Here is a 22,131-nt window from a genome sequence, read left to right as displayed (position 1 = left end):
GAGTAGTACTATTGTAAAGATTAAGAAAATTTGTTTAAAAAAGGGGTTCAAATAGTATGTTCTATTGAAGAGTCACCCGGAAGTGGTAAATGGGAAGTGCCAAGGAATGCTGGGAGGGAGGAGAAAATGGGGAGGGGGGGGGGGGAAAGGGGAAGGGGGGGGGAAAGGGGGGGAGGGAAGACAGGGAAGGGGGGAAAAAAGGAAGGAAGAGGCAAAAGGGAGGGGATCGCCTTTCGTGGGCGTCTCACTGTATCGCTCCAGAGAACCGTCATAGGTTATAGTCTGGTGAGTGCAACTTCCAAACCTCAAATATGTTCTCCAATACTATTTGTGTACTTTTTTGCAATGTTAATCATGTTATTCAGTTTGTTATGTTGATACTATTCTGCTTTTCATCTTCATAGACCATACTATCAGACGCCTCCTGAAGAAGCGGCTGTGACCGCGAAACCGTAGAGGCCACGTCTGCAAGTATCATACTATTTAACCTCTGTCCATGTACTGTTATGGACATTGGCTGTACCAACGTAGTATCAACAATGCTGTAAACAATTATTATTGTCTATGTGTGTTAAATCACGAACATGTACAATATATGTCCCTTGTAGGACCTTTTTACTACTTTTGAAATAAATTTATACATTTTTAAACAAAGTTCTTTCTTTATGGTACCGTAATAGTCCTTCTCTTTTTCATGAAAGAGGCGGGACCCGATTGGAGAGGTCCTTGCTCCGGTTTCTCTTTCAACTTTATTTCCCGATCTCTCTCCCTGTAGGAAGTCACGACTCTCTCTCTCCCTGTAGGAAGTCACGACTCTCTCTCTCCCTGTAGGAAGTCACAACTCTCTCTCTCCCTGTAGGAAGTCACAACTCTCTCTCTCTCCCTGTAGGAAGTCACGACTCTCTCTCTCTCCCTGTAGGAAGTCACGACTCTCTCTCTCTCCCTGTAGGAAGTCACGACTCTCTCTCTCTCCCTGTAGGAAGTCACGACTCTCTCTCTCTCCCTGTAGGAAGTCACGACTCTCTCTCTCTCCCTGTAGGAAGTCACAACTCTCTCTCTCTCCCTGTAGGAAGTCACAACTCTCTCTCTCTCCCTGTAGGAAGTCACAACTCTCTCTCTCTCCCTGTAGGAAGTCACAACTCTCTCTCTCTCCCTGTAGGAAGTCACAACTCTCTCTCTCCCTGTAGGAAGTCACAACTCTCTCTCTCCCTGTAGGAAGTCACAACTCTCTCTCTCCCTGTAGGAAGTCACAACTCTCTCTCCCTGTAGGAAGTCACAACTCTCTCTCTCTCCCTGTAGGAAGTCACAACTCTCTCTCTCTCCCTGTAGGAAGTCACAACTCTCTCTCTCTCCCTGTAGGAAGTCACAACTCTCTCTCTCTCCCTGTAGGAAGTCACAACTCTCTCTCTCTCCCTGTAGGAAGTCACAACTCTCTCTCTCCTGTAGGAAGTCACAACTCTCTCTCTCCTGTAGGAAGTCAGGACTGTCTGTGTTGCTCTCTCCCCCTGTATGAAGTCAGGACTGTCTGTGTTGCTCTCTCTCTCTGTATGAAGTGAGGACTGTCTGTGTTGCTCTCTCTGTATGAAGTCAGGACTGTCTGTGTTGCTCTCTCTCTCTGTATGAAGTCAGGACTGTCTGTGTTGCTCTCTCTCTCTATGAAGTGAGGACTGTGTGTTGCTCTCTCTCTCTATGAAGTGAGGACTGTCTGTGTTGCTCTCTCTCTCTATGAAGTGAGGACTGTCTGTGTTGCTCTCTATGTATGAAGTCAGGACTGTCTGTGTTGCTCTCTCTCTCTCTCTGTATGAAGTGAGGACTGTCTGTGTTGCTCTCTCTCTCTCTCTCTCTGTATGAAGTGAGGACTGTCTGTGTTGCTCTCTCTCTCTCTGTATGAAGTCAGGACTGTCTGTGTTGCTCTCTCTGTATGAAGTCAGGACTGTCTGTGTTGCTCTCTCTGTATGAAGTCAGGACTGTCTGTGTTGCTCTCTCTGTATGAAGTCAGGACTGTCTGTGTTGCTCTCTCTGTATGAAGTGAGGACTGTCTGTGTTGCTCTCTCTGTATGAAGTGAGGACTGTCTGTGTTGCTCTCTCTGTATGAAGTGAGGACTGTCTGTGTTGCTCTCTCTCTCTCTGTATGAAGTGAGGACTGTCTGTGTTGCTCTCTATGTATGAAGTGAGGACTGTCTGTGTTGCTCTCTCTGTATGAAGTGAGGACTGTCTGTGTTGCTCTCTCTGTATGAAGTGAGGACTGTCTGTGTTGCTCTCTCTGTATGAAGTGAGGACTGTCTGTGTTGCTCTCTCTCTCTCTGTATGAAGTGAGGACTGTCTGTGTTGCTCTCTATGTATGAAGTGAGGACTGTCTGTGTTGCTCTCTCTCTCTCTCTGTATGAAGTGAGGACTGTCTGTGTTGCTCTCTCTGTATGAAGTGAGGACTGTCTGTGTTGCTCTCTCTCTCTCTGTATGAAGTGAGGACTGTCTGTGTTGCGCTCTCTCTCTCTCTCTGTATGAAGTGAGGACTGTCTGTGTTGCTCTCTCTCTCTCTCTGTATGAAGTGAGGACTGTCTGTGTTGCTCTCTCTCTCTCTGTATGAAGTGAGGACTGTCTGTGTTGCTCTCTCTGTATGAAGTGAGGACTGTCTGTGTTGCTCTCTCTCTCTCTGTATGAAGTGAGGACTGTCTGTGTTGCTCTCTCTCTCTCTCTGTATGAAGTGAGGACTGTCTGTGTTGCTCTCTCTCTCTCCCCCTGTATGAAGTGAGGACTGTCTGTGTTGCTCTCTCTCTGTATGAAGTGAGGACTGTCTGTGTTGCTCTCTATGTATGAAGTGAGGACTGTCTGTGTTGCTCTCTCTGTATGAAGTGAGGACTGTCTGTGTTGCTCTCTCTGTATGAAGTGAGGACTGTCTGTGTTGCTCTCTCTCTCTATGTATGAAGTGAGGACTGTCTGTGTTGCTCTCTCTGTATGAAGTGAGGACTGTCTGTGTTGCTCTCTCTCTCTGTATGAAGTCAGGACTGTCTGTGTTGCTCTCTCTCTCTCTGTATGAAGTGAGGACTGTCTGTGTTGCTCTCTCTCTCTCTCTCTCTCTGTATGAAGTGAGGACTGTCTGTGTTGCTCTCTCTCTCTGTATGAAGTGAGGACTGTCTGTGTTGCTCTCTCTGTATGAAGTGAGGACTGTCTGTGTTGCTCTCTCTGTATGAAGTGAGGACTGTCTGTGTTGCTCTCTCTGTATGAAGTGAGGACTGTCTGTGTTGCTCTCTATGTATGAAGTGAGGACTGTCTGTGTTGCTCTCTATGTATGAAGTGAGGACTGTCTGTGTTGCTCTCTATGTATGAAGTGAGGACTGTCTGTGTTGCTCTCTATGTATGAAGTGAGGACTGTCTGTGTTGATCTCTCTCTCTCTCTGTATGAAGTGAGGACTGTCTGTGTTGCTCTCTATGTATGAAGTGAGGACTGTCTGTGTTGCTCTCTCTCTGTATGAAGTGAGGACTGTCTGTGTTGCTCTCTATGTATGAAGTGAGGACTGTCTGTGTTGCTCTCTCTGTATGAAGTGAGGACTGTCTGTGTTGCTCTCTCTGTATGAAGTGAGGACTGTCTGTGTTGATCTCGCTCTCTATGTATGAAGTGAGGACTGTCTGTGTTGCTCTCTCTGTATGAAGTGAGGACTGTCTGTGTTGCTCTCTCTCTCTGTATGAAGTCAGGACTGTCTGTGTTGCTCTCTCTCTCTCTGTATGAAGTGAGGACTGTCTGTGTTGCTCTCTCTCTCTCTCTCTCTGTATGAAGTGAGGACTGTCTGTGTTGCTCTCTCTCTCTCTCTCTCTGTATGAAGTGAGGACTGTCTGTGTTGCTCTCTCTGTATGAAGTGAGGACTGTCTGTGTTGCTCTCTCTGTATGAAGTGAGGACTGTCTGTGTTGCTCTCTCTCTCTGTATGAAGTCAGGACTGTCTGTGTTGCTCTCTCTCTATGAAGTGAGGACTGTCTGTGTTGCTCTCTCTCTCTCTCTCTCTGTATGAAGTGAGGACTGTCTGTGTTGCTCTCTATGTATGAAGTGAGGACTGTCTGTGTTGCTCTCTCTCTCTCTGTATGAAGTGAGGACTGTCTGTGTTGATCTCTCTCTCTCTGTATGAAGTGAGGACTGTCTGTGTTGCTCTCTCTGTATGAAGTGAGGACTGTCTGTGTTGCTCTCTATGTATGAAGTGAGGACTGTCTGTGTTGCTCTCTATGTATGAAGTGAGGACTGTCTGTGTTGCTCTCTCTGTATGAAGTGAGGACTGTCTGTGTTGCTCTCTATGTATGAAGTGAGGACTGTCTGTGTTGCTCTCTATGTATGAAGTGAGGACTGTCTGTGTTGATCTCTCTCTCTCTCTGTATGAAGTGAGGACTGTCTGTGTTGCTCTCTATGTATGAAGTGAGGACTGTCTGTGTTGCTCTCTCTGTATGAAGTGAGGACTGTCTGTGTTGCTCTCTATGTATGAAGTGAGGACTGTCTGTGTTGCTCTCTCTGTATGAAGTGAGGACTGTCTGTGTTGCTCTCTCTGTATGAAGTGAGGACTGTCTGTGTTGCTCTCTCTGTATGAAGTGAGGACTGTCTGTGTTGCTCTCTCTGTATGAAGTGAGGACTGTCTGTGTTGCTCTCTATGTATGAAGTGAGGACTGTCTGTGTTGCTCTCTATGTATGAAGTGAGGACTGTCTGTGTTGCTCTCTATGTATGAAGTGAGGACTGTCTGTGTTGCTCTCTATGTATGAAGTGAGGACTGTCTGTGTTGATCTCTCTCTCTCTCTGTATGAAGTGAGGACTGTCTGTGTTGCTCTCTCTGTATGAAGTGAGGACTGTCTGTGTTGCTCTCTCTGTATGAAGTGAGGACTGTCTGTGTTGCTCTCTCTGTATGAAGTGAGGACTGTCTGTGTTGCTCTCTCTGTATGAAGTGAGGACTGTCTGTGTTGCTCTCTCTGTATGAAGTGAGGACTGTCTGTGTTGCTCTCTCTGTATGAAGTGAGGACTGTCTGTGTTGCTCTCTATGTATGAAGTGAGGACTGTCTGTGTTGCTCTCTATGTATGAAGTGAGGACTGTCTGTGTTGATCTCTCTCTCTCTCTGTATGAAGTGAGGACTGTCTGTGTTGCTCTCTCTGTATGAAGTGAGGACTGTCTGTGTTGCTCTCTCTGTATGAAGTGAGGACTGTCTGTGTTGCTCTCTCTGTATGAAGTGAGGACTGTCTGTGTTGATCTCTCTCTCTCTCTGTATGAAGTGAGGACTGTCTGTGTTGCTCTCTATGTATGAAGTGAGGACTGTCTGTGTTGCTCTCTATGTATGAAGTGAGGACTGTCTGTGTTGATCTCTCTCTCTCTCTGTATGAAGTGAGGACTGTCTGTGTTGCTCTCTCTGTATGAAGTCAGGACTGTCTGTGTTGATCTCTCTCTCTCTCTGTATGAAGTCAGGACTGTCTGTGTTGCTCTCTATGTATGAAGTGAGGACTGTCTGTGTTGCTCTCTATGTATGAAGTGAGGACTGTCTGTGTTGCTCTCTCTGTATGAAGTGAGGACTGTCTGTGTTGCTCTCTCTGTATGAAGTGAGGACTGTCTGTGTTGCTCTCTCTGTATGAAGTGAGGACTGTCTGTGTTGCTCTCTCTGTATGAAGTGAGGACTGTCTGTGTTGCTCTCTATGTATGAAGTGAGGACTGTCTGTGTTGCTCTCTATGTATGAAGTGAGGACTGTCTGTGTTGCTCTCTATGTATGAAGTGAGGACTGTCTGTGTTGATCTCTCTGTATGAAGTGAGGACTGTCTGTGTTGATCTCTCTCTCTCTCTGTATGAAGTGAGGACTGTCTGTGTTGCTCTCTCTCTCTCTGTATGAAGTGAGGACTGTCTGTGTTGCTCTCTCTCTCTCTGTATGAAGTGAGGACTGTCTGTGTTGCTCTCTATGTATGAAGTGAGGACTGTCTGTGTTGCTCTCTCTCTCTGTATGAAGTCAGGACTGTCTGTGTTGCTCTCTCTCTATGAAGTGAGGACTGTCTGTGTTGCTCTCTATGTATGAAGTGAGGACTGTCTGTGTTGATCTCTCTCTCTCTCTGTATGAAGTGAGGACTGTCTGTGTTGCTCTCTCTCTCTCTGTATGAAGTGAGGACTGTCTGTGTTGCTCTCTCTCTCTCTCTCTCTCTGTATGAAGTGAGGACTGTCTGTGTTGATCTCTCTCTCTCTGTATGAAGTGAGGACTGTCTGTGTTGCTCTCTCTGTATGAAGTGAGGACTGTCTGTGTTGATCTCTCTCTCTGTATGAAGTGAGGACTGTCTGTGTTGCTCTCTCTCTCTCTATGTATGAAGTGAGGACTGTCTGTGTTGCTCTCTCTGTATGAAGTGAGGACTGTCTGTGTTGATCTCTCTCTCTGTATGAAGTGAGGACTGTCTGTGTTGCTCTCTCCCCCTGTATGAAGTCAGGACTGTCTGTGTTGCTCTCTCTGTATGAAGTGAGGACTGTCTGTGTTGATCTCTCTCTCTGTATGAAGTGAGGACTGTCTGTGTTGCTCTCTCTCTCTCTGTATGAAGTGAGGACTGTCTGTGTTGCTCTCTCTCTATGAAGTGAGGACTGTCTGTGTTGCTCTCTCTGTATGAAGTGAGGACTGTCTGTGTTGATCTCTCTCTCTCTGTATGAAGTGAGGACTGTCTGTGTTGCTCTCTCTGTATGAAGTGAGGACTGTCTGTGTTGCTCTCTCTGTATGAAGTGAGGACTGTCTGTGTTGCTCTCTATGTATGAAGTGAGGACTGTCTGTGTTGCTCTCTATGTATGAAGTGAGGACTGTCTGTGTTGCTCTCTATGTATGAAGTGAGGACTGTCTGTGTTGATCTCTCTCTCTCTCTGTATGAAGTGAGGACTGTCTGTGTTGCTCTCTATGTATGAAGTGAGGACTGTCTGTGTTGCTCTCTATGTATGAAGTGAGGACTGTCTGTGTTGCTCTCTCTCCTCCATCCATAGACCAGGCCTCATACTCTCCTCTACCTTTATCCAGCTCCATCAGGGCGGAGTTGGCGTCCAGCTCCTGCTCCCCATGACCGGCATCAGCCAGAAACGACCTGCTTCCAACCCCGGCGGTCGCCATGGCTGTTCTATCCCTCCCGGGCTCTCCCCGGCTCTCCCCACACAATTCAATGTAGATTGGCTGTACGGATTAACATGGAAGCCGCCATGACAGTATCAAAGCGCATGCTCCATGCGGGCCGCTGCTCCCTGCAGTCCTGGGAGCAACTTGTGATTGGCTAGCACGGTTTTGGCGCTCGCTTTCGTGTAGGTGAGCTGTGGTTGGAGGAGGCGCTGACCAATGTGCGACGCGGCTGGCATTTCGCGGGAGAATTATCTGCAGGTCGGCCTTGTTTCGCGGGAGATCATTGTGAGAGAGGAGAGGAGCGGACTGTACCGGATCTTATCTATCGTCCGTTCACCGATCATGTCTCTCTTCATGAGTCTGCAGCACCGGGCCCTCTGGACGGACCGCGGTAAGTCCCCTTATGAATGAACGTGGGAGACTAAAACAGCTGCCAAGAGATAGTAAGATCACATGTTGTGTCCCAGAGCAACCAATTAGAATCCTTTTTTCATAAATAATTCCGATCTGCAGAAATAAGTGAGGAAGCGATTGGTTGGTTGCTGTGTGCAACATGTAATCAAAATAACACCTCCAAGCAGAACTATAGGCAAAACTGTTTTTTTTTTCCATTTTGGATAGAGCAAAGGAGGGTTCTATCCGCTGTCAGAATTTTTTCAGTCATCTGTGTCCCATTATAGAAATTTCCCTTCACTTCCTGTTCCATAGCCAAACAGGAAGTGATAGGAAATCCCTGCAAATTAAAGTGAAGTTCCGCCCCAACAGTGGAAGCTCCACTTATTTGCCTCCTCCTTCCCCTCTGGTGCCACTTTTGGGGGGCAGTACCTGTTTTTGACATGTACCCGTCCCCACTTCCAAGAGACCTTACTGCGGTCAGAACTTGTGGAAGTTTGGCTCCCCTCTTCCTTCCCCCCGCTGGGCCATTCAGAAACTGCGATTTGCACATGCACACTAGGGAATCGGCTGTGACGCTGCAAGGCCTCATTGCTGGTTACCAATGTAAAAATCAGCTGGGGTGCCGACATCGCTGGATCCAGGGAAAGGTAAGTGTCCTAATATTAAGTCAGCAGCTACAGTATGTACTTTTCTGAAGGATTCTGGACCTCCTTTTTAAGGCCTCATTCTCGTAGTCCGCCTCGGTCCGCCGGCTCAGTGGGAGATTTCTCAGTTGATCTCCGCTGAGCTGGCGGATGACAGGTCCCTCTCTGCTCACTGAGGGGCGGGGCTTGTCGAGCGCCACTGGTTTCTATGGAGAGATGGGACAGCATGTCCGTTTTCATCCGGGACGGATGTCAGCAGACATGTCACCGCTGATATCCGTCGTTCCATAGACAAGCATGGAGCGCCCGTTCAGGTCCACCGACAAAACTGACAGAATCTTACTTTTCTGGGTACAACCAAAAAATATTTTTGTTTTATTGTTTGTTTTTTTTTTTTTCTTCCAATGATAATGGTAAACAGGACAAATAGAGAGGTGAATCTCCCAAATGGGGGCACTGACAAACACACTAATCCATCTCTACTCGATCCAAAACTGAAAAAATATTTTGCCTTTAGTTATATTTTAAGTGCCCTGTCTTATATAGATGTGTGTGATCATTGTATACATACTGTATGGAATGTCTTTTACAAGGAATTTTAGTGTATCGCAATCCGAAAACCAATGAATATAATGTAAATTACCAATCCTTAAAGTGACGGTTGCATTTTTAACATTTTTTTGTCTTCATGAACACAGCCATACATAATGCAGAGCCTTTGGCGCTGTTCAAAAAAATCTGTATATACTAAAAGTAAAAGGTGTGTGTACATGAAGGTGCGTCAACAAAATAAATAGAAATCCTATAAAGGTGCTGGAACCTATGGAATGTGTGTGCCACATAAGCTATAATCATGCAAAACACCACAAAAAATAGTGAAAATTAAACATTGCATCCACTGTGAAAGTCCAAATAATAAATGTTCAAAACAGTGTGACACCGTATATCAAAATGACATCTATTTATCCTCTAGTAATGGCAAAAAATCCCAAAAATTATAAAAAAAAGTATGTGAAATGAAAAACAAAAAATGTTTAAATATGAAGAAAAAAAAAATTTCCATAGAAAAAATCTGTGTGCATCCAAATAATCCAATAAAAATTGTCCTATGAATGTGAAAAAGTCTGCGATAAAATAACGGTGTGTGCATCCAAATAATCCCATAAAGGTCTTGATTACTGCTGTGACTGGTGCTATCCGTCTTCTATTGTACCCCCACTTGTGCCCTCACTCACCAGAGCGCCCAACCCCTGCAGGGGTAATAGGCATGTGAATGTGAATCCAGTAGCGATGTTCCTTATCGATCGGTGTTCCTCTTTGTGATTTCCTGGTCTCCTTTCCCCGTATGTCACTGTTGTCCCCTTAGTGGTCTCCACCGGAATATATCCATATGTGATGAGAAAAAAGGAGCCTCATAGCGTAAATCCAAAAGGTATAAGTTTATTAAAACAATAAAATCTTAAAAACTGGAGCTGACAGAGCTGACACATGCAGAGCCTGCTACCCGCTGCGACCAGGTACAGCAACCCATTGAGTTGCATTAGGCGGCCATGGATTATGTATAGCACCTACATGTGTTCTGGTGTATGTTCGGTTCTCTCTCGCAACTGCTTACAGTCGTCTCTTATGCATCTGTAGCGCACCTTCACAGGAGCTGCGGATGAACTTTGATCCCCCTTTCCTGCACAACAAGGCATACCGAATTTTCTCCCTTCGTCTTTCAGGACAGCACCTGGAGAGAGCGCAGCTCCACCCACTTTCCCAGGAAACACTGCAGTCAGTTTCTTTAAAGACCGGACACTTCCACCATGGCCTCAGTTGTAGTGTTTCCTCCGCCATGGTGGAAGCGCTGCAGGGAACCAGGGGTGTGCTGCGCTTTCTCCAGGTGGTGAAGGTTAGGGCATACCGGATCGTTTTTCTTCTTTTCCAAAGACAGCCCAGCATCCTCCCTGACGTGTGGGGGATTCTCCGGTGCCTCCTCCTCTTCATGCTCGGCGAGAGCCAGGCTGCGAGGGTCCCGCTCCTACAGACCGGTGGCAGGGCTGTGGAGTAGAGCGGCGTCTATTCCACGGGCCGCACGCCTTCCGGGTTCGGATGGCAAGCGTGTCATTTCCGACCGGGGGCGGGGCCTCGAGCGGCGCGACGCGGCTTCCGGTTCCGGCCGCTGGAACGCAGGAGGGGGGGGCGGTCTCCATGGCTGATTTCATTTCCGGCCCTCACAGCGGTGAGCGGCCCGGGAAAATCAAATAAAAGAGCACAAACGCCGCTGTGTGTCCTGTCAATAATGGAGGACGATCAGACGGCGGTGGCAGGAGCAGGAGCCACAACAATCAGCCAGGCTCAGGTAAGCAGGGATACTGGTCTCTGTCTTTTACTCTATGGGCATTTATAATGTTTAGTTATTATCCCTTCCCTAAAAAAAAAAAAAAAAAAAAGTGGGGAGCCTGCAGATCACTTGGTCCTGAGTACTAAAGGAGGGATAAGTGATTAATTATGTTTTAAGGTGGATCTGTGGGGTGATTCACCGGCTGTGGAACAGATCATAGGTGTTAAAGGGTTAACTTCCTTGGTGGTGTTTTTTTCTGTGTTCCTTATACAGCATGTAAACTGTTGTTTGTGAAATATGGTTCAGCTATTGTCTTTTTTCCCTTGGGATATTGCAGAAGGCTAAGGAGAAGACCAAGCATGTCTCCCCTATTGTTAAAAGGAAGTGTCCCTCTTGTAAGGGGTTACTGAGGGATTCCTGGCCCAAAGTATTATGCAAATCTTGCATTACGGACATAGTTAAGGAGGAGACAGCTCCTGCTAGTCCTGCAGCTCAACAAAGCGAATTGCTAAGCTCTTTCAGGAAGGAACTGGCAGACACCTTTGAGTCCTTCAGGTCCTACCTAGATAGGCGTCCAACGGCGCATAGCAGTGTGGTGCCACATTCTCAATCCTCTGTTTCAGCATCCAGAGGGGGCAGCGACTCAGAGGAGGAGGAAAGTAACATTTTACTAAATTCGGAGGAGGAAGCAGAAGAAGTAAATGAAGCTTCTTCTCCTTCTTCTAGGTACAAGTTATCCCTTGAGGAGGTAGATGATTTACTAAGAACAATTCATACTACCCTTAACATCACAGAGGATAAGGCTCAGCTATCCCTACACGATAAGATGTTCCAAGGCCTCGGGGAGGAAAAACACAGGGTTTTTCCTGTACATAAATTCCTATCAGAGACCATTAAAAGGGAGTGGAAGGATCCAGAGAGAGCCCCCTTCTTTTCTAAATCCCTCAAGCGAAGGTTTCCGTTTGATGAGGATAGCTCGCATATTTGGAATAAAAAGCCAAGACTAGACGCAGCCTTTTCCCAGGTATCTAGGAATACTGACCTGGCCTTTGAGGACATGGGTATCCTTAAAGATACCATGGACAAAAAGGCAGACTCCCTATTAAGGAAGGCATGGGATTCTTCTTTAGCAAATTTGAAGCCTGCCATGGCCTCAACTGTGGTAGCCAGAAATCTGGAACACTGGCTGGAGCAGCTGAAGATCCACATTGAGGCAGGGACGCCTCGTAAGGATCTGCTAGATACGCTACCGGTGTTATCAAGGGCGGTAGGGTATATAGCAGATGCCTCAGCGGAGTCAATCAGGATGTCAGCCAGATCCACAGCTCTGATAAACTCAGCTCGCAGGGCGTTATGGGTCAAGACATGGACAGGGGATACTGCTTCAAAGACAAAATTATGCGGTTTACCCTTTGAAGGTGATCTAGTGTTTGGCCCTGGGCTGGAAGCTATTCTTGACAGAACAGCTGACAAAAAGAAGGCTTTCCCTATAAAGAAGAAGGTACTTCCGCAAGGCAACAGAAATTTTCGTGCTTTTCGAAAGACCCCAGATACCAAAGAGGCAGGCTACAAAAGGCCTTGGAAGTCTCAAAGAGGGAGGGGTAAGTCAGGAGTACTTTTTCGCCCCCCAACCACAAGCCCAAAAACCCAGTGACGGTCAGCCAACTGTGGGAGCAAGGTTACAGACCTTCTTTTTACAGTGGAAGACTATAACAAGCAGCCAGTTTATCCTCAGGACCATCTTGGAGGGTTACAGGCTGGAATTTTCTCAACCTCCTCCTGTGCGTTTTTACATAACCCAGGCTCCCCGAGACTCAGAAAAGTCACTAGCAATGACAGCTATCCTGAAGGACTTGATGCTACAAAAAGTGATAGTGAACGTACCCCCTGGGGAATTAGAACAGGGGTGCTATTCACACATATTTCTTGTGAAGAAACCGTCGGGAAAATTCAGGCTCATCCTGAACCTGAAGATTCTAAACAAGGCTATCAGGTACAAGAAGTTCAGGATGGACACAATATTCTCAGTAAAGAATCTCCTGACCCCGGGATGTTTTATGGCTTCCATAGACCTGAGAGATGCATACTTGCATGTACCAGTAGCGTCAACATCTCAGAAACACCTAAGGTTTGCGATAAAACTGGGGGAATCTACCCTTCATCTCCAGTTCAGAGCTCTCCCTTTCGGGCTGTCATCTTCTCCGAGGATTTTTACAAAAGTCCTGGCGGAGGCCTTGGCCCCACTCAGAGTAGAGGGGGTATCAGTCCTGCCCTATCTGGACGATCTACTAATTTTTGCCAAAACAAGGGACCTGTTAGTGAGAGATCTGGAAAAGACAATGAGACACCTGGTAGGTCTAGGATGGATAATCAACGAGGAGAAATCAAACTTGATTCCATCTCAGACCATACTATTCTTGGGTTACACGATAGATTCCATCCAGGAGAAAATTTTTCTCCCCGAAGGGAAGAGGGAGAAGCTTCAGGAGGCAGTGAAGAAGACGCAGACAAATATGCCAATCTCCATAAGAGCAGCTATGTCGGTCTTAGGGCTACTCACTGCGACTATTCCAGCGGTGCAGTGGGCACGTCTACATGGAAGGGAGCTCCAGCAGACAATTTTAACGAGTTGGTCCTATGGAGAGTCCCTAGAAAAATTAATAAGGATACCTGCGCGGGTTCAGAGGAAGCTTTGGTGGTGGAGAAATCACTCAAACCTGAACAGGGGTCTGCTCTGGAGTTTTCCTTTGCAGAAAAGATTAACAACAGACGCAAGTTCCTGGGGTTGGGGCGCCCACCTGGACGAGCAGATGGCTCAGGGGAGTTGGACAGACTGGGAAGCCAGAAAGTCCTCCAATTGGAGAGAGCTGAGGGCTATTCTCTTGGGTCTATGGGCCTTCGAAAGAACAGTCCGGGGCCATCATGTTCAGGTCCTATCGGACAATGCCACAGCGGTGGCCTATATATCAAGGCAGGGAGGAACAAGGAGCAGGGCTCTGCTATCCTTGGCACTCCAGATTCTAGCCTGGGCAGAAGACAGGCTAAACTCCATAACAGCGATACATCTGAAGGGAGATTTAAACCTTATGGCAGACTTTCTGAGCAGAGAAAGAGTACTGGAAGCAGAATGGAGTCTAAATGTAGAGACTTTTCAACAACTAACAGAAAGATGGGGAATGCCCCAAATAGATCTTTTCGCATCCCAAAAGAATGCAAAAGTAGAGGCCTTCTTCTCACTGAACAGGCAGGATCAGGCAGAGGGATTGGATGCATTAGCGCAGCCATGGAAATTCCAGTTGTGCTACGCCTTTCCCCCCTTTCAGATGATCCCCTTGGTCTTAAGAAAGCTACAGAAAGAGAACACGACGATGATTCTGGTGGCTCCTTTCTGGCCCAAACGGGCTTGGTTCGCAACAATACAGGGGATGGCGGTGGAACCTTATTGGGAGCTTCCGCTTCGGAAGGACCTCCTAACGCAGGGCCCCCTTCATCACCCAAATACCCAGCATCTCAGGTTGACAGGTTGGTTACTGAGGAGCAGATGTTAAAAAATAAGGGCCTTTCAGATAAACTGGTCTCTACCCTGCTGAACAGTCGTAAAGAGGTTACCAGGGCCATCTACTTCAAAACGTGGAAACGATTTAATAGCTGGTGTGCGATTAGGATACTTTCGCCACAGGAAATCGCTTCAGTGCTAGAGTTTCTCCATGAGGGAATGGAGATGGGGTTGGCAGCTAGCACCCTAAAAGTGCAGGTAGCTGCATTATCGGTTTTTCTTGAGAGGCAGTTATCAAGGGAGCCGCTTATTATTAGGTTTTTCAAGGCATTGGCCAGAGCTAGGCCAATACCTTTTAAGTTTTTTCCTAGATGGGACCTGTCTGTGGTTCTGCGGGGTCTAATCAAAGGGCCGTTTGAACCTCCAGAGGAAGCGTCAATCAGGCTATGGTCGTTAAAAATAGTCCTGTTAGTAGCAGTAACTTCAGCTAGGAGAGTAAGCGAGTTACAAGCTCTTTCCATAAGAGAACCCTTTTGTTATATTTTTCCAGACCGGGTAGTGCTAAAAACTGACCCGGGTTTCTTGCCAAAGGTGGCATCAGCATTTCATAGGGAACAAGAGATAATTCTCCCTACCTTTTGTCCTAACCCGTCCAGTGCTAAGGAGAGGTCTTTCCATTCCCTGGACGTGAGAAGGTGTTTATTACATTATATAGAGATAACGAAAGATTTTAGAAGATCAGATTCGCTCTTTGTTCTCTTCTCTGGTCCACGGAAGGGGTATAGAGCATCCAAAAGCACCATAGGTAGATGGCTCAGAATGGCCATCAGCGAAGCTTATAAAGCTTCAGGAGCAGAGCCCCCTAAGGGGGTAGTAGCCCATTCAACAAGGGCAGTAGCAACGTCCTGGGCGGAGAGGGCAGGGGCTTCCCCGGGTCGGATCTGTAAAGCGGCCACGTGGACAAGTTTCTCCACCTTCACCCGCCACTACAGGTTGGACTTGCTATCAGCAGCGGAACAGTCGTTTGGCAGGAAGGTCCTGCAGGCGGTGGTCCCACCCTAGAGTAAGTACTCTTTTATCATCTCCAGGTGCTGTCCTGAAAGACGAAGGGAGAAAACCCTAGTTAGACTTACCGGTAACGGTATTTCTACGAGTCTTTCAGGACAGCGCCGATGACCCGCCCTAAGTTTTGAGGTTGTAAGATGTGTTATTGCTGTGTTCTGCTTATCTAATTTCAGCATGGCTGGAGGTACTCTATGAACAACTGAGGCCATGGTGGAAGTGTCCGGTCTTTAAAGAAACTGACTGCAGTGTTTCCTGGGAAAGTGGGTGGAGCTGCGCTCTCTCCAGGTGCTGTCCTGAAAGACTCGTAGAAATACCGTTACCGGTAAGTCTAACTAGGGTTTTCACAAGCACCCAGAGTCGGAGCACAGTCCGTGACTTTGTTTTTGTTTTAGAGGGTTAACAACATGGATAGGGATGGGAGGTTATGGGATGCCCACTTGACTTAAACAACTTTAGGGACATCTTCCTATATACAGTCTCATTCACTTGCATTCTGCACATGCTTGTTTGCTCCAGCTGAACACTGTAAGATAATCTGACAGGCCCCCAGTCCGATTGTAGCTATAGACCTTTACAGACAGGAACTCGGAGCCCTTTGTTTAGCAAAATTGTAGTGAAACAGCTTGTCACTTCTCTTCTGTGGCCAATGCTCCCAGCACCATCTCTTCAGGCACTTCCAATTTACCTGGCTGCAGCTCTCTCTTCGCCAGCCCGCCCGGCTGTGTGTCTCTCTTCGCCAGCCCGCCCGGCTGTGTGTGTCTCTCTCTTCGCCAGCCCGCCCGGCTGTGTGTCTCTCTCTTCGCCAGCCCGCCCGGCTGTGTGTCTCTCTCTTCGCCAGCCCGCCCGGCTGTGTGTCTCTCTCTCTTCGCCAGCCCGCCCGGCTGTGTCTCTCTCTCTTCGCCAGCCCGCCCGGCTGTGTCTCTCTCTCTTCGCCCGCCCGCCCGGCTGTGTGTCTCTCTCTTCGCCCGCCCGCCCGGCTGTGTGTCTCTCTCTTCGCCCGCCCGCCCGGCTGTGTGTCTCTCTCTTCGCCAGCCCGCCCGGCTGTGTGTGTCTCTCTCTTCGCCAGCCCGCCCGGCTGTGTGTGTCTCTCTCTTCGCCCGCCCGGCTGTGTGTGTCTCTCTCTTCGCCAGCCCGCCCGGCTGTGTGTGTCTCTCTCTTCGCCAGCCCGCCCGGCTGTGTGTGTCTCTCTCTTCGCCAGCCCGCCCGGCTGTGTGTGTCTCTCTCTTCGCCAGCCCGCCCGGCTGTGTGTGTCTCTCTCTTCGCCAGCCCGCCCGGCTGTGTGTGTCTCTCTCTTCGCCAGCCCGCCCGGCTGTGTGTGTCTCTCTCTTCGCCAGCCCGCCCGGCTGTGTGTGTCTCTCTCTTCGCCAGCCCGCCCGGCTGTGTGTGTCTCTCTCTTCGCCAGCCCGCCCGGCTGTGTGTGTCTCTCTCTTCGCCAGCCCGCCCGGCTGTGTGTGTCTCTCTCTTCGCCAGCCCGCCCGGCTGTGTGTGTCTCTCTCTTCGCCAGCCCGCCCGGCTGTGTGTCTCTCTCTCTCTTTGCCAGCCCGCCCGGCTGTGTGTGTCTCTCTCTCTTTGCCAGCCCGCCCGGCTGTGTGTCTCTCTCTCTCTCTTTGCCAGCCCGCCCGGCTGTGTGTCTCTCTCTCTCTCTTTGCCAGCCCGCCCGGCTGTGTGTCTCTCTCTCTCTCTTTGCCAGCCCGCCCGGCTGTGTGTCTCTCTCTCTCTCTCTTTGCCAGCCCGCCCGGCTGTGTGTCTCTCTCTCTCTCTTTGCCAGCCCGCCTGGCTGTGTCTCTCTCTCTCTCTTTGCCAGCCCGCCCGGCTGTGTGTCTCTCTCTCTTTGCCAGCCCGCCCGGCTGTGTGTCTCTCTCTCTTTGCCAGCCCGCCCGGCTGTGTGTCTCTCTCTCTTCGCCAGCCCGCCCGGCTGTGTGTCTCTCTCTCTTCGCCAGCCCGCCCGGCTGTGTGTCTCTCTCTCTTCGCCAGCCCGCCCGGCTGTGTGTCTCTCTCTCTTCGCCAGCCCGCCCGGCTGTGTGTCTCTCTCTCTTCGCCAGCCCGCCCGGCTGTGTGTCTCTCTCTCTTCGCCAGCCCGCCCGGCTGTGTGTCTTGAGATTTTTCAGGGAAGGGTGAAGACTTGAGCACACCGCTGTCTTCAGTGAGACTGGCTACATGTGGCAGTCTCCCCCTTGTCAGTCCCCAACAGTGCTGATTTACTCACGCTGTCCTCTCACCAGTTTTTTTAGGTAAGTTGTGTGCTCCCCCCTTTTTTTTTTTTTTTTTTTTTTTTTGTTTTTTTTTTTGTTTTAACTCTGTGATCCATCTGTAACACACTTCCTTTCTTAGGGTGCCTCTTCTCTGATGGAGGAGCAACAGAAACCTCTCTGGAAAAATGTGAAAGTGGTATTAACGCTTTGTTTATTTTTTTCCTTTAAATATCAAACGTTATTCTTACCTGCTCCTGTGCAGTGGTTTTGTACAGAGAAACTCCGATCCTCTTCTTTTGGGGTCCCCTGCCAGCGCTCCTGGCTCTTCCCTCTCGAGCAGTGCCCCCAGAGAAAGCCGCTTGCCCTGGGAGCACCACTGCCTGCTCGCTCCTGAGTTGCTGCTCTATGCACGCATAAGAGATCCAGAGCCACGGCTTGGTTGCATCCCCAGCCCCCCCTACACTCTTTCCTCATTGGCTCCCACTGCTGTCTCAGCCAATGAGGAGGGGAGAGTCCCGGGACAGCTAAGGCTATCGTAAACATCGCTGGATCAGAGGGAGCTCAGGTAAGGATGGGGGGCGGGGGGGTGCTACACACAGGTTTTTATTTATTTTTTTTTTTTTACTTCATCCATGGAGGTAAAAAGCCTTTAGAACCACTTTAAGCCGGCCATAGATGGGTTGAAATTTGCCTGCTTCAGAAATTTGTAAAACGTGTGTACATGTTTTAGTGGGCTGGTGTTATGTCTCACGTATTGAAAATATTAGTCACTTTTGCTGATCCGCTGGCTTTACTACTTTAAAACCCGACTCGGAAACATCAACATTCTCTTTTGCAGAGAGGCTGCGCTTGCGCTGCAAGGGTTAGCTGCTCGTTTAGCTCTAGGGGAAATAGAAAAGATTTATTAACCTGATCCTCTGCTTGTCCATGCCGTTAGTCCGTCCCCAAACCATATAATACACTATGCTCTTGCTGTCTAAGGTTGTGACGTCATCGTGACTGATGCAGGGTCCATAGATGATGCCAAGGGACTGTCCACTGCTGGAGTATAGGCAAGCTCCATCTGCTGAGGTTGCAGAGGATTAGGTGAATAGTTTTTACTCTCCCCTAGATTAAACAAGCAGTTAACACTCAGGCTAGGTTCACAGCTGTGTGGCCACAAGAGCCCATTTATTTGAATGGGATGCCATGCCCCAAGACACGCAGAAAAGAAGTCCCTGCACTATTTTTGAAATCGCAGCCCGCACAGGAACCTCAGTTCCTAGTACAGTTGTGATTTTTCACTGCGCGCAGCGTGCCATTACTATTAATGGCACCCTCCTGTGGGTCCCGCATTTCTCTGTGTGGGTGGTTGCGGGTCCCACAGTGGCAGTGAACTTTAACAATGTGGGGACAGCCCCACTGCAGGGGAGAATTTTCACATTTCCAGAAGGATCATGGTGAACAAACATGTCTGCCCTCATCAAGGAAGTAGATGCTGAGGACTTTATAAATATTTATGGAAGTGTTTTTGGGCTGTGCTGTTTGAAGAAACTGACTGCGTGCAATTATGGAAGGGCTTGTCGGGTTTTTGTTTTTTTTGTTTAGTGTTATTTTTACGGTCATGTGACAGTAGGGATACATCTTCAAGAGGAAATGAGCAGAATCTGAATAAGGATAGAAAAGCTGGCACAAGTTAGAACTGTTCTCCAGAAGCAGGACTTGTACTATTAAACCGCTAATTTTTATAACCCTTTGCTTATTTTTTTTACTTGCATTGAGTAATATCCTGGTGTTAAATTTGAGGGAAGAAGGTCAAACTTTATCAGCATGTCCAACCATTCTCTGTCTATGACTAGCTTTAGTCTGTTGCCAGAGGTAAAATTAGACGTTCTATTTTGGTGTGGCCTCCATTTCTTGAATATTGATAAAGTTGCTGCCGACTGAAATCCCAAACAACTTTTTGACAAGTAGGGGGTGGAAGAGTATTTCTAATTGGCCAAGAGGCAGATGTCTGTTTTGGCATTTTATGCGGTTAGACCTGTTTGAAATCCTATAAACACAATGGGCCCTTGTAGTTAAGATCTTTGATAGGACTTGTTGCCTGTAGTGATCAATCAGGTACTTCCTTTTTTTTTTTTTTTTTTTTTTCGGGTCCATGCTGCACTTTTCGAACCTTGGCTAGAGGAATAGTTTTTCTTGCACTTCATATAATGCTCTTCAGACCTTTTTAGGTAAGCAGCCTGTAAAGCCTAGTACACATTGGCCAAATGCCAGGTGGCATCGGCCGCTTCGGCCTGTGTGCCAGAAGCTGTCCACTCGGCTTCTGTGGGATGAGCATGCTGGAAAACCAGCAGCCAACCGACTCCCCAGTCAACGTTTGGTTTTTTTTTGGTTTTTTTTTTTTGGTTTTTTTTCTTCGTTCAAGACTGATGGTATGTATTTATTAGGGTTAAGGGTAGGACTTGTATTACAATAAGCAAATTACATCTCCTCTCATATGTTGGGCTCCAAGTGTGGTTCACACAGGAGGCCTACCCCAGGGTGGGTTCTTTTGGGCGACGAACAGTCATTAATTATAGCACAGGGGTTACACCTTGTCCCAAGGCGTACTCATCAATGCCAGGACCAGGCAAGGGGTTAGCGGTCATGTAAAAGTCAAACATTAAGGCAGTCCCCCAACTCGGAGATGAGCCACTTGTGTGTAGTGTATGCGGAGTTCCCCCAAAAGATAGCGTCCCATGTCCTACACACTTGAACACGTGCTTGTGTTGCATTAGGAACATTCAGAGCCTATGCTCACTCCACCAGTCAGCGTTCCTCTGCTACCTCACTCCCAGAACCAGAATGGGGTCTCACCAAGCACACAGCACGGACCTCATACGTGTTCTATTTAACTCTTGGTTCCTAGTGATCAGGCCATAAATCTTTGTAACGCTAATCTGCTCCGGGGGACCGATGGAGACAGAGTGGACTGCTAGGGAGGGAGCCGTAACACTGAACCCTCTTGCTACCATAGAACCTGTCACCTTACCGGGTACCACGCCAAACACTGGTTGCTGTGTAACCTCTTGGTGTGATGTTACCAGAACCATTTGTGTGCGGTTGTAGACACATCCCTTTTATCGACCACATGCACCCCTTGCGTAACTTCAGACCAAGCTTTGTGCAGTATAACAACTTTAACTGAAAGTTCGGCATGGTAAAATTTCCTTTTACTAACAGCAGCTGCCCCAGAGTACCTGGGTAAGTAAAGTCTTTATTGGTGAAGTCCATAGCTGGCATGGCTAGGATGTTTTTTTGAGGCTGGTGCTTTGTAGACTAACAGTCTAAGCATTACCCGCAAGGTTCTTGTTCTTTAGCCCGCAGCCCCGCGCTTTGAGACCTGAACCTCCGCCTTTTATATGTCACAGGACAAGAGGCTGGACCCCAAAAAGCCTGCAAATGTGAGCCGGAAATGCTAAGCAGCATAAACCCCTTCCCCCTTAAAGCAGAGCTCCATCTGGGGAAAAAAATTAAAGAATTGTTAGCAGCTACAAATACTGTAGCTGCTGACTTTAAACATAAGGACACTTACCTGTCCAGGGATCCTTCAATGTCGGCACCCCAAGCAGATTCGTCCATCAGCTTCAGCTGCAGGGCTGGCATTGTAGGTAAGGCAAACTGGCAGTGAAGCCTTCAGGCTTCACAGCCAGTTTCCTACTGCACATGCCAGTCGTGCTGCACTTTCTGAATGGTCCCGCCAGGTCCTAGAAGGCAGCGGGGGCAAGGAGGATGGGCCGGATATGTCATAGATCGCCGTAGGCCAATCTTGCCCAAAAGTGGGAGTGGTTAACTGTCAAAGTGCCAAATGTGGCAGTGGAGGAGGGGGGCGTCTGGGATGTGAACAAGCGGAGGTTCTCCTATTGGGTGGAGCTCTGCTTTAACCTGGGCAGCCACACTAGTCTGGCTAAAATGAACACACTAGGCAACTTGCCTACAAGCCAGTTCAGTTCATTCTTTCCATAGTCATCTTCCAGGACAGCAACATATGAGATGATTGGTTCCCCCCTCCTACAGTAAACACTAAGGAGGTTACTGAAGAACCCCTCTCACCACCTTTTCCTGGAATCTAGATCAGCCTTTCTGAACCTTTTTACCCCTGCGGACCCCTTTTTTATAAATTCATTTTTAAGGGAATGCCTTCAAAAATTCATTGGGTGTCAGTGGGGGAAATGCCTCTTGCATAACTGGTCAGTGGGAAGACTTGCCCCTCCCCCAGTGGTGGTTAGGATGCCACCCTATCAGACAGCTAGCAAGATCATTATTGACTGGCTTTGCTAAGTGGCATTGGCCATCAGATGAGAGGTCAAACAGCCACAGCTCAAAGAATCACTAGCATACTCTGGTGGAACCCTGGTTGAGAATGACTGGTCTAGATGGTTTCTTGCTGTCCAGCTGCAGCATAGCATTTGTCTTCACCCGTTGGCCTTTGACCAGCGGTGCCCTTCTTGAAGCAGATCTGTTTCTTTCTTTTCTTCATCTATTCCACCGTAGAAAAATGTCAGCTGGCAACTGGCTGCCTCTGGTAGTGTAAATTTCTTATTTTTTCCAGCGTTCTAAATCAGGACTGATGTAACCGTGTTTGATTTCTATTTGTTTGGATAGCTGCTGGTGCTTTTTCTTTACTATTGTTTTCTTTTGTTGTAGCGTCACAGAAGTACCCTCTCCAGAATTTGCTACCAGGCTTCCAGTGTGTCAGACAGGATGAACATACTTCTTATGGTCAGGTTGGGATGCCAGTACCACCATTTGGCTGCTCGTTCAGTACAGGTGAGACTTGTCTTGAATACAGCTTGCAATAGAGCAGTTTCCTTTTCCACTCCTATTGATTGGTGAATGCACCCTATCGCAGTCCATGTTATCTTCACGCCTATGTAGCAGTGTAAGGCCACTTTCACATGG

At 48.1% G+C, this 22,131-nt stretch overlaps 2 protein-coding genes across 2 annotated transcripts in view; one reads left to right on the top strand and one right to left on the bottom strand.

The window, feature by feature from the left end:
* The window catches only part of INTS7 (integrator complex subunit 7), a 133,566-nt gene extending 126,339 nt beyond the window's left edge, over nt 1–7,227 (bottom strand). Inside the window, exon 1 of the mRNA XM_073628411.1 lies at nt 6,987–7,227. Coding sequence (XP_073484512.1) covers nt 6,987–7,086 — 100 coding nt within the window. The 5' untranslated portion in view covers nt 7,087–7,227. The remainder of the gene's footprint in view (nt 1–6,986) is intronic.
* Nucleotides 7,228–7,322: 95 nt separating this feature from the next.
* DTL (denticleless E3 ubiquitin protein ligase homolog) overlaps nt 7,323–22,131 on the top strand; it is a 63,937-nt gene continuing 49,128 nt past the window's right edge. Inside the window, exons 1-2 of the mRNA XM_073628410.1 lie at nt 7,323–7,480; nt 21,877–21,999. Coding sequence (XP_073484511.1) covers nt 7,432–7,480; nt 21,877–21,999 — 172 coding nt within the window. The 5' untranslated portion in view covers nt 7,323–7,431. The remainder of the gene's footprint in view (nt 7,481–21,876; nt 22,000–22,131) is intronic.

Source organism: Aquarana catesbeiana, linkage group LG04 (genome assembly GCF_042186555.1).
Source record: "Aquarana catesbeiana isolate 2022-GZ linkage group LG04, ASM4218655v1, whole genome shotgun sequence".
Lineage (NCBI taxonomy): Eukaryota > Metazoa > Chordata > Amphibia > Anura > Ranidae > Aquarana > Aquarana catesbeiana.
The sequence above is the reverse complement of the archived record's forward strand: the minus strand, read 5'-3'. Positions and strand labels throughout refer to the sequence as shown.